This window comes from Vidua chalybeata, chromosome 2 (genome assembly GCF_026979565.1).
Source record: "Vidua chalybeata isolate OUT-0048 chromosome 2, bVidCha1 merged haplotype, whole genome shotgun sequence".
NCBI lineage: Eukaryota > Metazoa > Chordata > Aves > Passeriformes > Viduidae > Vidua > Vidua chalybeata.
The window spans coordinates 40854535-40872211 of NC_071531.1; the positions used below are offsets into that span (position 1 = coordinate 40854535).

The 17677-nt window shown below is 36.6% G+C and overlaps 1 protein-coding gene across 3 annotated transcripts in view; it reads left to right on the plus strand.

The window, feature by feature from the left end:
- Positions 1–17677, plus strand: part of ABCC4 (ATP binding cassette subfamily C member 4) — a 136275-nt gene that overhangs the window by 63349 nt on the left and 55249 nt on the right. For all 3 annotated transcript variants that reach the window (XM_053936292.1, XM_053936293.1, XM_053936294.1), the window contains one exon: positions 13272–13351. In XM_053936292.1, coding sequence (XP_053792267.1) covers positions 13272–13351 — 80 coding nt within the window. The remainder of the gene's footprint in view (positions 1–13271; positions 13352–17677) is intronic.

Sequence of the window (17677 nt, forward strand, 5' to 3'; positions counted from 1 at the left end):
TGTCTTGACTTAATTTAGGTCCTAATCATGCCAAGTGGTCTATTGTGGACAAACTTCTGCAGGAGTGAGTATGGTACCTGTTGAAGTGAGGAACTTTCTGGTAGAATAGATCATGTGCTAGAGACTTGTTTCATAAGCCCAGCATTTTGCATGCCTGTAATATGACAGTTTTCCAGAAAAACACTGGATTATGAAAGGTTACAAAACCTTGATATCAAGAGGCATTTTCAATTTCCATTCTCAGAAAAACAGAAGAAACAAAGAAACAAAACCCCAATTGTCCAGAAGGTCCTAAAAGTTTTTAGAGTCGTCCAAAGACTTAAACTTGTTCGTGACCCCTTCCTGAAGGCATGACCACTGTATAGTTGACCACTAAAAAGTTTAGGAATTGAATGTTCATATTATATTCGTATGTGAACTGTTACTTGAGGATTTCTTCTCTAGAGTCAGGCAAGGACAAAATAGACATTCAAAAAATTAAGAGGTCTTGTAAATACCATTCAGCTGTGATGAAAGGTTTATTGAATGCTTTTCGTATGCATTCTAAAGTTAAGCTACATTTTAAAAATTATCAGAGCCAACATTAGTTCTCCAAATATTCTAATTAAGTAAACTACTATGTTAAGTTGTTACTAATGATACTCTGTAATTTTAATAGTGGTTAGTTTATTAACACAATTTTGCCTTTTGTGTTTTTTTTGCTTGGAGGTATAGTTTTGTTTCATATGTTTTAACGATATATCCACAAATTGATCCCAAATCAAGTTGTGTGCTCATGCTGTTTTGCGAAGAGGGAAATAAAAACACAAGATATTTTTTTGTCATTTGCTTTCATTGTTATATGCATATTTTTCCATTTTATTCATGCCGCATCAGAAATTTGGTGTCTTTTTCAATGCAGAATAATGGCGAAGCTGTTGTTTTGAAAGAACTTTTCCCAGACTGTCTTGGGTCAAATTATGATCAGTTATTATTTGCAAAATTTTTAATGCATGTTATAAAACATAACTTGTGCTTCAGGTCCATGAGAGGATTTAATAGTGGTTTATGTATTGGATATGGATACTTTAGTGATAGTTATTTTTGTCATAGTCTTTACATGGCTTCTCTAGTTGTCCTGTTTGTTACAGTCCTGGAACTTGTTTCATCCTAATGTGCCTGATGTATTTTCAACAGAAAAGCTGCTGGTTTAAAAAAGTGACAAAACCAAATTGTGGTGAAAATGGATGTCAGGAAAACAAAAATCAATGTGTAAGTAAGTGAACTGTTAAAATCCAATGACAGACATGTTTTGAAGGAAGAAAGAAAACTCTTACTGATAATTCCTTTACCTGAAATTTTAATTGGCCTTTTGAAGTCTTAAGACCCTGTGTGAATGAAATTAAGCAAGCTAATCAGAGTATACTCTAAAGGCTAATGAGACACAACCATCTGTTTCCCCTGCAGTTCCATAGTTAGCAGAGTGAAATATGCTCCTGTAAGAGCAGTTTAAAGCAAGAAGTAACTGAAATCCTCTAATTTGTTTTCTAAAGACATCTCTTTCAATAGATATAAGTCTTCCCTCGTCTGTTTGAGTATAACCTTGGGAATAGTCTGTATGTGTCCAGTGCCTATGGTTATGCAGTATGTCCTGGATGCACTTTGCCATCTTCTTTCAGGTGACACTGGCTTTTAGACCTCCACAGTTCTAGTTTGGAAACTTATTTCAGAACATGATCTCTCCCTTGCTGTATTTCCCCTGTTTTTCAGTGTAAAACACCCTTTCTGTTGCCTTTATGGCTTATGTGTTATTCCCCTATCTGGCTTTTTTTGTCACTCTGCATTTCCAAAACATCATTTCAAGCACTTTTCTAGTTTTAAGTGTTGCAATCACCTTGTTTTCACCTGTTCTCAGTTGCTTTGTCCCCAACTCTTCCACGTTCCCTAGCCTTTGTCTCACTGCGTTGGGCTTTGTGCCTTGGTTGTGCATGGGGTGACATTTGTACCTTGAGCTTGTGCCATGCCATGGTGAAGGAGAATGGAAGAACCAATGTTGAAGTAAGAGAGAGAAGAGGAAATGGGGAGTGGATATTCAGTGTGTGAAGCTGAGGGTGAAGGAGAGGACACATGCAAGCAGGGCAGAAATTCAAGTCAGTATATACACAAAACTCTCAATATCCAAACACCCCAGGTTTGGTGAGGTCTGTGACTGTGACTGCCAGTTTGTCTCTTAACAATTCTGTCTTGCAGCTGGTCTCCAGAGCCAGATGGAGGGAAGACCTTTTCTTAATCTTACAGCCCCAATATATTGTGAGGGAGTCTAACAGGAATTGTAGAGAGGAGTATGACTTGGTTTGCACATTGGCCTTCTCCCCATGCAAAGCTTTTACTATTTCTGTACCTGGTAAATGGAGCAGTTGGCACATCCCAGTGTTTTTAATTCCCTCCCTCATAATTCTGCTTGTTTCTCTTTCATGTTTACATCTTTGTAACTTCCTGCTCACTGTGCGCTAAAGTTCATCCGCAAGCTGGCACTTTTTCATCCTAAAATCATCTCTCAAGATGCACCAGTAGCATTGTAACCGCAGTACACTGACAGCATTTAAACATATGGGTGGGGAAAACTCATTAATTCCGTGAACCCTTTGTGTTGCTGTATTTTGAAACACATCTTGTCCTGCAACTTTCTGTTCCAGCTTACTGCTCCATCTTCCCCTAGCTCCTTATTCTTTCTGTAGTCAATTTTACTGGTTACTCTTAACTGGCACAAAAAACTCTTCAGGGCAGGGCACACTGCTGGCTACGTGATGGTCCAGCCTGCATCCCAGTGAGGCTCTGCCTCCTGCCTCAGATGGATTAATCCTCTTCTGGCTGTTTCTGACATGCAAACAGCAAATGACAACATTCTCAGGAGTCCCTTGTTGCAAGCAGCACTCTTCTGTTTTAGCCTCTTTATTTATTTAGGAATTCATACAGCTGGACAGCTGTAAAGCGGAGCTTCACAGTGAAGTCTGTCTTTGAACTGAACAAAACCAAAAGGGTTTGTAAATTGTATTCACTTCTGCTTGAATGATGGTTCAGTCAAGTAATTTTTTTCCTTCTTCGTGTGTGTGAATTTTTTTCTGTGTTCATAGAGGAGTGATATTGCTGTTAACATATTTACCATTCTAAGTTTCTTATTATTTGAAAGCCATGAGAAAGAGGAAATTATAGGATTTTTTCTTTAAGTAACAGATATGTAAGCATATGGTTTCAATTTAACCTTTGGTGTTCACCTATTAAAAAATCTATAGGGACTTATTTAAGGTATATTTATACATAAACATTAAAGGTTCTTTGGTTTTGATATATGCATGACTAATGTTTTAGTGTGGTCAGCAGCTACTTCTCATTTGTAGCTGTTTATTTCTAGTATATTTTTCTTTTTTGTTTTTGAGATGAAGCTTTCTAATAGTTGTCCAGTAGAGAGGAGTACAGTAGAGTCAAAGGCAGTGCAGTACAACTTTTCAAAATGCTTATCATTTAATAATGTAATTATGAAAATGTCTTTCTTTTAATGTAATGAATAAGATATACAGTAGAGAAGAGGTCATATTTGGGTTTTTTTCTCATTTAATTTCATTTAAGTGTTGTTAAGTATAGTTTAGGCTGTAAAGAAGTTTACATTGTAGTGATATTTTTTTTCCCCAGAAGCCAATGTCCCAAGGAAATACATTTTCAGACTATATGTATATTCTCTTTATTCTTCTGGAATAAAATGATTGGGCTGTGATTGCCTTCAGCTTTTCTGAGACAGAAGATTTTTGGTTGTTTCTCAGGCAAGATTTGCAAGTGGAATTTGGTGCCAGTCACAAAACAGAAGAGTGGGTGAAGTCCCAAATTGAAACAAAATATTTATTTTCATGGGTTATGAGGGTGTGGGGTGTGTCATCTTCAACACAGAGCAAATTTTCCAAGGGAATGCTTTGATTATTTGTACAGCAGACTAAGTGAGCTTTCTGACAGCTATAGCAGAATATCTCTTGAATTCTGTAGTAATGACCTTCCACGTAAGGAAGGAAAAAGTCCATTGAAAATTATCCAGTGTCATCCATTGAGCATTCTGGATAGCCAAACCCAAGTGGTTTTTTAATAAAATTTTTCTGATTCCCAGTGGCTATTTTTATAGCAGGAATAGTTAAAAAGGAAAATGTATTTCAGGAATCATTACGTGGGTATATAATGAATGAACTTTAGAGAGAATCCCTCCTTTTCAAACAATCACATATTCCAGAAGAAGAGAGAAAGAAAAAGAAACTGAAGCTAAAGAAAAATGAATGATCAAGCTGAAGGAACATGCCAAGCAAAATTGAACAGTTTACAGTCAGATGAAGATGTGAAATGCCTCTGCTATTGGGCCTGTCCAGAGGCTTTATCCTCAGAATGGGTGGGCTAGGTAGAGGCCGGAAGTCTTGGCTGTCCCAAGGCAGCCTCTATAGAATTCAGTCCCTATAGACTTATAAACAGAAGAAACAGTCCCTACAGAATTCTCTTTTGTGGTTCCAAAAAAAGGAAGATGATGAATGGGGATCTGAATATATAAGATTGATAAAATATGGCATATTATTTGTTTTTTGAATGATAATCTATAGCAGTGATAACCAGATAGTAGTTTCAACTAAGATTTCAGGAGTCAAATGCTTTATATTCAGTAATGTCCTATTTCTCCATTGTCATTTTAGACTGGAGTGATGATTGAGCCTCTGTAGCTTCAACACCAATTAAAAGAAGAGAGGGGGAGAGAGAAACACTGGAACATTGGAAATTAAGATTCTTATTATAAGAATTATCTTTAGGAGATAGAATGGGAAAAGCAATGAATATGAGCAGGTTTGCAAGAGCTGTGTGAGATCCACCTCAATATTTTCTGAAATGCAGTATTTAAAGCCTATTCTGAATCAAGTCTTAATAGTATAAATAGCATAGGAAAACTCATTTTTGTTGTTGGAAAAAACCTTACCAGGAAGGTGACATATATTTCCATTTTTCTTTTAATTCTTGCATTGATGTATATTTATATATATATAGCTTCCAAATATGAAAATAGCTCTAATAGCATAAGGTCCTTCGGGTGTTTGAATGCAATGAGGTGGAAAGAATGAGGAAAGAAAAGAATTTAAGTATTCCAGTAACAAAATACTCTTCAGATATTTCAGTCCATCCTGTTTGTAGTATTCTGTTTAAATTTTCTAAGTCCCTTTTCCAGCAAAACAGCACTGGGGACATATTTTCAGCCCAAATTGGATTTGTAACGGAAAGAACTAGGCTACACAAGTGCTCTTTTAGAAGTGGGCACATTTGTGGTTAAATATTTTAGCCAAGAATTAAATTCATAATTGTGCTAGTAGAAAGTCATTATAAGACTACATTTTGTAGGTAATGTTTTGGGTTTCTGTTATACAGATGCTTTGCATTGTGGTGAGAATTTGAAGTAGGTAACTTAATATATGAAAAAGAAGGTGGTGTAAATCAGCAGAGAACTTAGTCAGTAGCGTATAACTTAACATCTTTTTAAAGGCCAACTGATAAGAAGTTGCAAATTGTTACTTTTTTTTTGTTTGTTTGGGGTTTTGGTGGTTTTTTTTTTTTTTTTTTTTTTTTTTTGTTTTGTTTTTTTTTTTTTTTTTTTTTGTTGTTGTTTTTGTTTTTGTTCAGTTGGACTGTGTCCCTTAAAAATGGGACTTAAAAGTCATGCTGCTTATGTTGAAGCATACAGCAGAAATTAAGTTCTCCTGTATTTTGCCAGTACATTACATTTGGTGGTGTCATTTTAGGTTGTGAGATCTTTTTTATTTCAGTATGTTTAAATGTAGAATGTTTTCATTAAATGAGGATAACTTGAAATAGTTTCAGTGAATGAATTTAAAATGAAACAGAGAGGATATCCAGAGCTTAACTTCTAGAATGGTTAGAACTTTGTTCTGGCAATCTTTATCACAGGATTACATATTAGAAGTTTGATATTACTCCAGGGATTTGGGGGGTTGCAGGTGTCTGCTTTCATTGTCATTCTAATTATGAAGCAGAGATGTAGTTTTGTACTCAGGTTCTAGCATAAGACTTTTATATATTGCCAGAAGTTTGTACTTTTAAATTATTTTGGATCTTCCTTTCACAATTAATTACAGGGTATGATTGCAGGGATCAATAATTAGAAAATTGCTGATGAATACATTATCCCAGCTCTAGCATACTTTTTTAAATGGGATCACTTTGTTAGCAAGTATAATATGGCACCAAAGTTAAATTCTCTTTTATAAATGCTGTTACATTGGGAATTGTAACCAACTTAGTTAATGGGTAATGAGATACAATTGGAAAGGCAGTTAGGATCCAGAAGATATTTTGAGATTTGCCAAGAAAGCAATTTCAGAAAGAAGGAAAGTTACACTTCCCCCTCTTCCTCCACACAATCAAGAGGTTTTTCCTTTGTGTGCTTCTGTTTTTAGTGGCGACTTTAGATGTAATTCCTGCTTTTATCTCATTTGAAGAGACTTCGGCTGGTGATAACAAATGTTAATACATGTGCTCTTCTGAGTACACCCAGGAAAAAGGACAAATCAACTGTACCACATAAATTACCAAACAGATTAAAAAAATTGTATACAGCATTGACCTATTTCTGTTTGCCACAGCAGGGTAATTCCAATCAATGTTATGTATGGACTGGAAAGCTCCAGAAACAACTGTACAGTTAGGATCAATGTATTCATACTAGGTAATGTAGATGTCTCCATCATCAGTAAAAATAAAAATTCATTTCCAAAAAAGCCTGTTTTCCATTCTTATCTTTATCATAGTTATTATTTTTCATTTAAATCCTACACTTAAAAATAAGATCAAACTCAGCGTTCACGTTTTCTTCTCATTTCCTAACTGTTTTCTTGTTTGACAGCATTTGTGTAAAAAGTCCTTTTCAAGTAGTAAATTAATTTGGATAGAAGGCTTCCCACCTGAATTCATTACATGCTGGCAGTTTAGATAAATGGATATTATGGTCTCAGCATATTTTGGCCCAGCACCACTGTGCCTATTTGCAAATGTCTAAGAAAGTGATAATATTCCTATCAGTTTCAGACTGCTAAAGAAAAAAAATGGGGTAGAATTTCTTATTTATATTTATAGGATGCCTGTGGGGAAGACAGCAATGCTGTATATGGCAGTTTGTGTGGACATGTGGTGCTAAACATATATTAAAAAGAGATAACAGACCTTTTGACGTTTCTTTGTAGAAATATGGAAGAGAAGCCAGAGTAGATCAGTAATTGACAGTTATGCAGGAGATGCATTTCCAGATTTCTTTCTGAAGAAATATTTCACAAACTTACAATTCCTTTCAAAGTCGGTAATCCATCTTTAATTACTTTGTTGATTTCATAGTTGTATTTTACAAGGTTGATGTAATGTCTGCTTCCTGCCAACATTTGATACGGACAATCCACTTTGTCATTGCTTTGATGAAACGGCAGGCTGCTTGTAGTTGCAGTACTTCGGGAGGGGGTGTGTGTTTGTGTGTGTGAACTGAGCATGGGTAAAGGCTTATCAGTTGCTGAATGCCACATTTTAACAGCAAGATCTGTGGGGAGCTGCCAGTTTGTACCACGGACAGAATGGGAAGCATGTTTAGTGCAGGTCAGTGGATGGGTGTTTACATGTACCTGGTTCCATACAGCTATTTCTTCTATTCATACTTTTTGAGTGTGCCTTTATTGCCACACATACACTTGAGAGCATTATTTGGCTACCAGGTGTCCATTTAAAAGAGTTTTGGTGTTCCAGCCTGTAATTGGGACTGCTGGAGTGCACGAGGTGGACCCCTCTCTTTGGGGTCAGGAAGCTCACGCTGCGCCGTGGCTGTTGCAGACAGCGGTGGCACCCAGCCACCGTGGCGCCACGGTGTCAGGAGGGTGTGGGTGACACAAGGGGCTTCTGCTCACTCAGCAAAGTCAGTGGCTGCACAGTATGTGCTTTGGGATTGTCTGACATGGATCCATCCAAAGGTTGTCTGTCCTAGCCCAGGAGAGCATCTCCTTGGCATGACATAGCTTCAAGCAAGTGTGCAATCCTAGCTGGAGTTGTTTAGGTTTAGTTACACATAAATGACTAAGTACCTTCTTGAATCTATTCTTAGCACTACAGGTTGCCTTTAGACAGGTTTCTGTGAGTCTACAGCAAGGAGCAGAAGAGAATGTAACTTTTTCTCCGTGGAGGCTGGGCACTGAGGGTGTTCTGGCTTCAGAGTAGCATAAGAGATTTTGAATATTTTTTTTCCTGGTGAATGCAGTACATGGATAGGGATATTTAGGCCAGTTTCTCTGGAGGAGTTTAGGTTACTATGCAAAGCAGTATTTATTAATAACATTTGCATATTGAAATAAAAAGTGTGATGCAATCAAAATTGCCTGCACTGAGGATTAGCCTGATCTCTGAGGGGAAAAACATTCCAAAACTGCGCACCCGTGCACACACATGCACACACATTCACACACAAGTGGCAAAATCTTTCTATTTGTGGAAGGCCCTTTTCTTAAACCCTTCTTCTTTTCCAAAGAGGCGAGTCAGTGAAGTAGAGAAGTAGTGACAAAGTATTTCTGCAATGTGTGATGAAGCAAGTGGGTATAAAGGTTTTGTAAACTCATTGCAAGGTATAGAAAATCTATGTGCCTGCTCTATTGTGTTACACAGAAGTATTTCAGTGAATGCCCTGGCCAACAAAGTGTACTAGAAGTGCCAAATACATTTAGAAATAATGTACTCTTGCTCTTAGGGTCATTGGAATTTAGGTTGCACAACATTGAATACTCTGGCTGGCATTTGGCTATTCCAGTGGAGGATCCTAGTTTCTTGTTTAAAAAAAAAAACTCCTTTTCTGGTGTTTACATCTTGAGTGTTGGTTCAGTTTGGATTATATTTCTTTCATGATAAAGTATGTATAAACATTTTAAAAAGGTGTGGCACAGTCAAGTGTTTTCATTATTTGTATGATAGGTTTGAACATCTATTCCAAAGTATCAGTAGGCACCTGCAGAAGCAAAGTGGGTTTGTAGCACCTGAACACATTCCGATTTGTGCAATTAAAGCAGTTTACAGAGCGAGAAAGAAAAGAATATCACATACTGAGGTTTGATGTCTTTTTCATGGAGGACAAAAGAGTTTTGATTCTTTCACTTCAAGTTTAGCCTAACTATTGTGTAGGGGAGGAGGTTTAATGAATCATTGTTTAACTTTGGTACTGCCAAGTATTTGACCATTAAATAGTCTGAAATGTGTACATAGCACTTTGGTGACAGACCCTTATTTAACAGTGATTAATTGGCATTGAATAGTTATTTAATTACTTCGGAAGAAATCTAACAACAGTGTGTGTTCTGATTAAGTTATTTGATGTAAAAACAAACATAAGACTGCTGAAGAGAGCACGTCCCCTTTTGCAGCTTGCTGCTAACACTGAACACTGCGTGGAAACCTGAGTGATTGAAATAGCAGATACTATTCACCAATTTGGATGCTGTTGTAACATTGACCTACTTAATTCTTGATTTCTTAAAAGACTTTTTTTGTTTGTGTTTGGTGAAATTTGACTTAGAAGTTTCAGAGGTAGTATTTTCTTTTTTCTTTAGTAGCCCCTCTCTGGGATAAGTAAAGGATGTAGGTGTTAAGGGAGCTTGAAATTTTTTGTGAATTGGATATATGGGACTGATCTAAGAATTACTGTTTCTTGGCTTGTGTATGTATCTCAAAGGTGCTTACTTAGGGAGTTTGGAGTTTTTGGAAATATGAACTATGGTGGCAAGGTTATGCTGATAGTCTGTAAGTTTAGGAGAGAAGGATTTAGAGGTTTTGGAGAGAAAACATAATTTTCAGGGTGAGAGGGTAGGTAAGTTGTGCAACTCCTGCCCTTCTTGAATAGCAGGTGCAACAGTTTCCATAGTCTGAAGAAGCATTCTCAAAAGTTAGGTTTGCAAATTCTGGAAGAAGCTGTAGTCATAACTGTAAGCATTTTGAGTTCTGACTCCAAATAGGTACTTTAACTTTTAAATCTGGAATGTTTTCTCTTGCATGCTTAATAATACATAACTAAGTCACTGATTTACTGTGCTTCCAGTAAGTGGAAACAGTTGTTTCTTCATACCTTGTGAAATAGATCTCTTGTAGACATCCTTATAAATGAAGCAATTGCTTTGAATGCAATGCTGTAATGGCTGTGGGGCATCTTGTGGATATTTCCAAAGCATAACACTTCTGCTTGAAGGTGCATTGCTGTCCCTGCCACATGGTGAAGGAGCTTGCTTTAGTGAGTTACTGTACCTTCCTTCTGTGTAGGGCATGCTGTATAAAATGCCAGTTCAGTTACATCTGTGTGAATAGGATCTGAAATGCATCTCCAGAATTGTATTTTCTCTTCTACTGTCTCTGAGGTAATAGAATGGAAAAACAGCAATGACAAAAATGAGGGTAAGGCCTGTGGGTTTGTCGCTTGCCTTTAGTGGTAGAAAACCATTAATGGTCACAGATAAACAGTACAGGATGGAGATACAGACCTGTTAGCAATAAGCAAAATATTTTCCTGGTCTTAATGACTTCCGGTGGCATTTTCCAGAATTTCTATTTGCAAACACTAAATAGACTAATTTTTCAGTAATTTGAGAATTCAAAAACAGTGAAGCACTGCTATCAGAGATTGACTTTAATGTTTATTTAGGAAGCAATTGATTCATGCTGCCACTGTTTAATTGTATTAGGTGACTGTGAAATGTTCCAGTTTTCAAGGTTTGTCTTTTTCATATATGATTTCTTTTGCTCACTCAAATTTTAGTCAGTGTCGTTTTACAGAATCACTGTATTTACATTTTAAAGAGGATTAGGCAGATTAAAAGATGTTTTCATGTTTTATTGATAACATCAGATTAATTTCCACTTTTCTAGTGGCAGCTCACAGAACTGTCAAAACAGAGGCGGTAGAAATACTGTTATACTTAACAATTTCATAAGGCAGTTGCAAAAAAATGCAGTTTTGGCAATTAGCAACATGATTGTCTCTGGGATCTGGAGTGCTTGTTGGTAACATGGAAGAGACAGTGGAACCAGGGATTACTGGGGACAGCCTGGCTGAGCTAAGTTTCCTGTCATGACCACGTTGCTCAGAGAACTTCACAGGAAGAGGAGGAGAGCCACAGTCACTCTTAATGTGCAGGCATTGCTCCATGGCTGGAGGTGCCAGCATGGGGCTGACCTTGCTGTGGCCATGGAAAAGGAGCCAGCCTGGGTGACCTTGCTGCCTCCTGGCAGTGTCACGTGGGTTGGCCTTTGCGCAATGGCTTCTTATATAAGCCTGAAACCACTACAAATAAAACTTACTTGGTGTTAAAAGGCAAAAAGGTGATTCTTAGACTGAATTAAGGTGGGGTTTAGCTCGCTATGGGAATAATCCTTTGCCCTGGTGTAAAGCTTGTCATTGGTGGGTCTCACAGCTTTTCATGGAAGGGCTTAGCACTGTCACCTCTCCTTGCTGTGCTCCTTGCTCTATAAAATAAAGTGAAGTCACTCAGAAGGCAAGTGACAAAGCTGTGAACAGATTTCTAATACCCTGAGCCCAGTCTGTTATTCCACCTAGTTTTCCTTATCTGCCCTTCCTGGACATGCTGCTAAGGAAACCTCTATCAACAGGAAGCATTTAACCTCTTCAAATGATTTTCTTCTTGCCAGTGAAGTCTTGGTTCATTTGAAAATAACCTAGAATGTGATATTTAAGGATATTAAGAAGCCTTAGTGACAGCGTGTATGCAGCATGTGCTTGATCACTCTTCTGTGACCAGTCTCTGTGAAAAAAAATCATGGCAAAAAGAAAGTTTTTTTTTTTAAATTGCCTGATGTATCTACCCTGATACAAGTAAAAGGGAACATCCTCACATGCTATTCCTAGTAGAAAAAGATGGAAGAGATTTTTCTGAGTCTTGTGCTGCTGTACACCCTTCCTCTCTGTATGCAAAGGCTAAAAACAGGATGAATTCTGCTCTTGGCTGCCTGAAGTAACTGCCTTGGGTAGTGATGTACTGCAGAACAAGCTCTTTGCCACCAGTATCTCTCTTCGGAGTCATGTCCCAGACCTGAGGAAAGGATGTTTTCTGTGTTGGCTTGGTGTGGAACAGAAATTCCCTTGAAAAGGAAATGAATGAAAAAGAGCTGTGAGCAAAGAACTAGCACGATGCTTGCCAGAGAAGTTACTTCAGTATCTCTTATCTCTAAATTATGTCGCCAGTGCACTCTGTGGAAACTTTAAACTTGCTTTCAGTTTAATGAGCTCCTTTGAAAAGAAAAAAAAAAAGTCTTTTGTTGCCAGTGCAGTGAATATGTTTGTACCAGTTAAAAGTATAATTGAATCAAGATATATGCAGATAACAAAGCAATGTGAATGCATGTATGGGCATCACACACCTTAGAAATGGCCAGATTCCCACCCCTAGTTTAGTTTCTTTCCTGGTGAGTAGAGATACTGATTAATAGAGAAAGATACTAATCCACTTATGGGTGGCAGTGCTGTGACTTTAATTATGAAAGAAGTCCTGATAAATCTGATTTTTTTCACTCAAGTAGAACATGGGAAAATAGAGAAATGTAAATGCTTCACTGACAGCAGATTAAAAATCGTTTTATTAGCTTTAATAAAGATCAGTATTGTCAAGGTTTTGAATAAGTATAAATGTATGGCTGCATGAATGCAAATCTATCTCAGATTTTATTTTAGAAACACCTGCAATTTGAATCCAAGTTTAATGTTGAGGGGTGAGAACAGAAATGCTAAAAAAGATCAGTTAGATCAGCTATGATCTATGAGACATGCATGCACTAGTGAGTTTCAGTCAAGGATAGGAGCAGATTCTGGCTGATGTTGCTTGATGAAACTTGCATTAAGTTGTCTGAACTGTTAACCTTTACCTGCACATCAAGCATCTGTGTTTCACGTGTTAAATTCTGTTGGAATATTACCTTCAAAGCCCATTTAAATTTTTTCTAGCTGTTTAAGTAAAGGTTTTATATTTGGGTAGAAGGCATTTGTAAAAAAAAAATATTCTTCTTCAAAATATATTGCAGTGGTTGTAGGAGATTCCCTTCATGGGGGTTTCCAAAATTGTCTTTTTATTTTTAAAGTCCAGCTGTTTCCTTTTAATTGTTTTTGAAGTGGTAAAACATGGATCTTTTCAGGAATTACATTTAATTCCCTTTTGTTTTTCTTCTCGACCCTGTTTCTCTAGGAAGAATCTTAAATCGTTTCTCCAAAGATATTGGCCACTTGGATGACTTGCTTCCATTGACATTCTTGGACTTCGTGCAGGTAATTCAGTTGCTGCTGCCAAAGACTTCTGCACTGCATTCTGCATTTAGATTCCTGTATGCTTTGCTGAAGATCAGCTATTTGTCACAGATGTAGCTGAGTCGAATGAAAGTACTTGTTTGTGAAAGAAAGGTGCGGTTGAAATTTAACGTGTCAGTAAAAAGCTAACATGAGTAATAACTGGTAGGTAGGAGTGGCTATACACAGCTTGCTATTATGTCAAGATTTCAGCTCATAGCAGCTACATGCTTGGTAAATTGCTCCTGATTTGCCTCCAAGCAATCTGGCAAGCTTATTGCTGTTATAAGAAATATGTCCATAGTAAAGAAACAATCAGCTCACATGAAAAGATAGCACAGATTAACCTAATTACATGTCTACTTCCACAAAGAATCAAATGCTTACCACACCATTTCAGATTAAAATAGGTGTGGCTATTTACAAAGAAAAGATTAGTAGTAATAGGGTGAATATAATAGCCTTAATAGGAACAAGTGGAATAAGTTGCTACAGAAAAGAAAGATGGACAAAGCATGAAGATTTTGATAATGACGAAATGATAAAGGATTACATATGACATCAAGGTAATTTTTCTGTTGCAGTTGCTATTAATCTTTCTTGTAAAAAATTGCAGGAGGATAAATCTGAAAAAGAGTGATCATACTGTATGAAAATAACATGAATCACAGAATACACAGAATTGTGGAGGTTAGATAAAAAAAGACTTAGTGGATTATCTGGATCCAGTTAGTGGATCACACCTGTCATGCTGAGGTCAGAAATGTTTCTTAAGGTGCTAGCTATTACTAGCTTTGCTTCATCTCTTAAAGATAACTTATTCAGGATCTAAACCCTGCTTTGCCTTATTTAAAAATAAACCAAAGACATTTCAGGTTGAGCAGTTTAATCATGTTGTTCTTGCTGAACTCTTGGAAATAGAAAAAAAAAATATTCCAAGGAGTAAAAACACCTATTAAGATAAAGTGTTTTTTGTAGTTTAGTGAAGTAGCTGAAATGGAGGTGTATGTTTTGTTTTTCAGATTTTTACAGTGCCACTTTAAAGTGTCATTTTGGGGAAGAAAGGAACGTGGTGTATTTTACCTATCAATTACAGTAATTGGGTTTTTTTTGTGAGAGTTGCTTACAGTGAATATGAGGATTTTTAATTCATGGCCAATTAAATTAATTTAAATTAATTTAATTTAATTTTAATTAAAATTCTTCTTGAAAGTGCAATATGGTTTTTCTATAAAAACAATTAATTTTTTACTGTTTGTACAGGTTCCAAATTCTCTTCAGTCTCATTAACTGTCTTATTAGGCAGAATATCTTACTTTATTTCAGCTGTCTTGAGACTGAGACTATACATATGTGCCTTTCTTTTTGACTGGAAGTTCAGTTTGTCCTGCAGTCCTTATCCTCTTCTCTTTGCATACGGTTTGCATCCACAAAGTCAAACCCATCTGTCCTGCACAGTCTGCTGCTTGTCCATTGGGCCAGCGGGGTTTATATGTGCATCAGTGTGTCCCCTTTACAGCAGACTGCACTGTGTGTGTTCATACTATGTACTGCTCGTGGCCAGAGCATCCTCTGGGTCCTGTCATCCTGAGATAAAATGATTAACCATTTTCTTTAGTTCTGTACATTTACAATAATAATGTGAGGGTTGTGTTGCAAGACAACGTGGTGGTTTTATAGCAAGAAACTGAGTGGGTGTTTTGCACGCCCTGGCATGTGGTTTAAAGGCATGTGGGGTTGTCTGAGGATGCAGAATTTGCTGGGAAAATGTTACAGAAGTCTGCAAAAGCAAAGGGAGCCACAATTGGTGTGATCTTGTCCATACTTCCTTTTGGGAGCAGACCCTGAAGCAAACTGTCTTGAGAATTGCACGGTCTTACTTTTGACAGAACAAGCTGATCTGCTTCAAAAGAAGGCTGAGAGTGTCTACCCCTGTGTGCATGGTACAGAGTGTACAGAGAGAATCATCTACCAGCACATTGGAAAACCTAGTCCATGACCACTGTATAGATCCTTTAGGCAGTGTGTGCTTTCTGAAACTGAACTGGTCTGGAATGAAAAAGTGAAGGCTGCTTCTCTAAATGTGATTGTTTTCTTCTTTCAAATTCCTACTGTAATCCACATTTGGCAAACATTTTCCATCATCTTGGTTAATTAACGTGGTTTTTTAAATTGGCTATTGAATTATTTGTCAAATACTGGAGTTTGTTTTTTAAGTGAAAAGTTTTTGCTTTCCAAAAAACAAAGTAGATTTTACAAGTCCAGTAAAGTAGAGTATTAAAAGTAGAGTATTAAAAAGACACTGTGTTTCAAAGCTTGCCTGCTCTATTTGCCATCAGAAAAGAAAATTTAGGATCTTACTGTTGATTATTAATGCACTGCTAGCCATAAGAAAAAAACTCTTTCTTCTTGGTAGGTTTTCTAAAATTTACTCTTCTTGATCAGCAGGCTTCTTGCTTAGTGGATGTTTTTGAAATTCAAGAGCAAATATATATTTATTTCCGGTGAAGCAGAGCTTTTTTACAAAGGATAACTGTTATCAATTATGATAGAGATCTTTTGTCACTTGTTTTGTTTGCAGGTGTCTTTTATAACGCTTCTTATAATCCCTTCAGGAAGAAATATTTTCTCCTTTCTAAAAACAGTATTAGCTGGATATAAAAGCCCTGATCCCAGCCATTATTGTTGATTCTTTGAGAGACATTTCCCAACATTCATTGTTTAAATGGTTGTCAGGAGGAATCAAGTGAAACTTAATAAACAATGCAGTAACTGGTTCATCTTACTTTGTACGTAGAAGCTTTTCTTGAACGGATTTGCATTGAAGAAGTGGTTGATTTTCAGAGTTATTGCTAGGATCATTGTGGAGCATTCCACCCTTATACTGTATTGGCGAGTGAGTGTATAATTTCAACACAAATAAATACAATGTGATTGGACACCCAAAAGCTATAGTAGGAGCCAATTTAAATACCAACAAATAAATAATTAAATGCCACCTTCTAGTTTCAAGAATTTTGTAATTATACAAAATACAGATTTTTAAACAATGCTAAAAAGTTGATAATATTCTTTTTGGAGTAGTTGATAAATTTATACACTGCACTACAGCCATAATGAGCATTATTAGTCTAGACAGCTAAACTGGATGAAAATTAATTCTTTGAACAGAAAGAGTTTAATTTTTTGCATCTTCCATTGAGTTAAGGAGAATAAAGACTCTCTTCAAAACAGTGGATAGTCTCTGTACACTTTCTGGTTAACGCAGAGATGAAAGGTATGTGGCAAGCACAAAAATGCATCATGAACCTTGTGTTTTCTTTTAAAAATTCGGTTAGATTTTACAAAACCATTGCTTTTCAATATCTCCCAGAGTAGCAACTTGCATTGTGTTTAAAGTTTTCTGCCATCTTTTCATTCTTTGGTTTGAAGTGCACCAAAATATAACACACCTGTCTTGAGAGATTGAAGGCAAGAGAAGCAGTCCTCACTGGAAGGCAGGCAGTAATTTTTTTCTTCCTATGAATTTTAACAGCATATGAGGCATCTCATGTTAGTGCAGCTGACTGTGTTTTGTGGAAATTACTACTGTATCCACAAGGTTTATGAATTAAAAATAAGTCTCTTTTATGAGAACATGTTTATGACTATGTTTGACTATGTGGCTGGAACAGAACGCTGTGAGTAGATGTGAAGTAGAATAAAAAATTGAGAAGAAACCAAAGGTTAAGTTAGGTGTTTCAGCTAAGATATCTCTGATGGTACGTTTAGAGTCCAGTTTGAAGCTCATTTAAATAAAAAAAGACCTTCAAAATTTGCAGTCTAAGTCTGAGTCTTATCTTCTGTAGTGAATTCTGGCTGACCATAAGGTTCTGTACCAGTTCTCCTAAAAAAGTAAACTAGAAAGCAACGCTATGTTCAGTATGACACCTGTTATTTCTATTATTTCTACCAAACATGGTATTAAATTTGTTTGTAAAATCAGGTAGTAATCAATGTTTGTAGGTTGACTAAAATAGTCAAAAAGCTGAATTTACTTGTTTGGTGAAGATGGTAGGGTTTTGGCTTTTTTTTTTTTTTTTTTTTTTTTTTTTTTTTTTTTTTTTGTGAGCTTACATATTTTTAATTATTGTTAGCCTCTTTAGCCTCAGTCTGCATCTCGTTCTCTTTTTCTTAACTGGAATAACGTGGTTTTGGCAGCTGTTCTCCAGCTAAGTTACAATGTCCTCAGGTAAAGGACAACTTGTGTGAAGGCCATTACAGTGCTTTAAAACTTTATAAGACAATTTAAACATCTACTTTATTTAG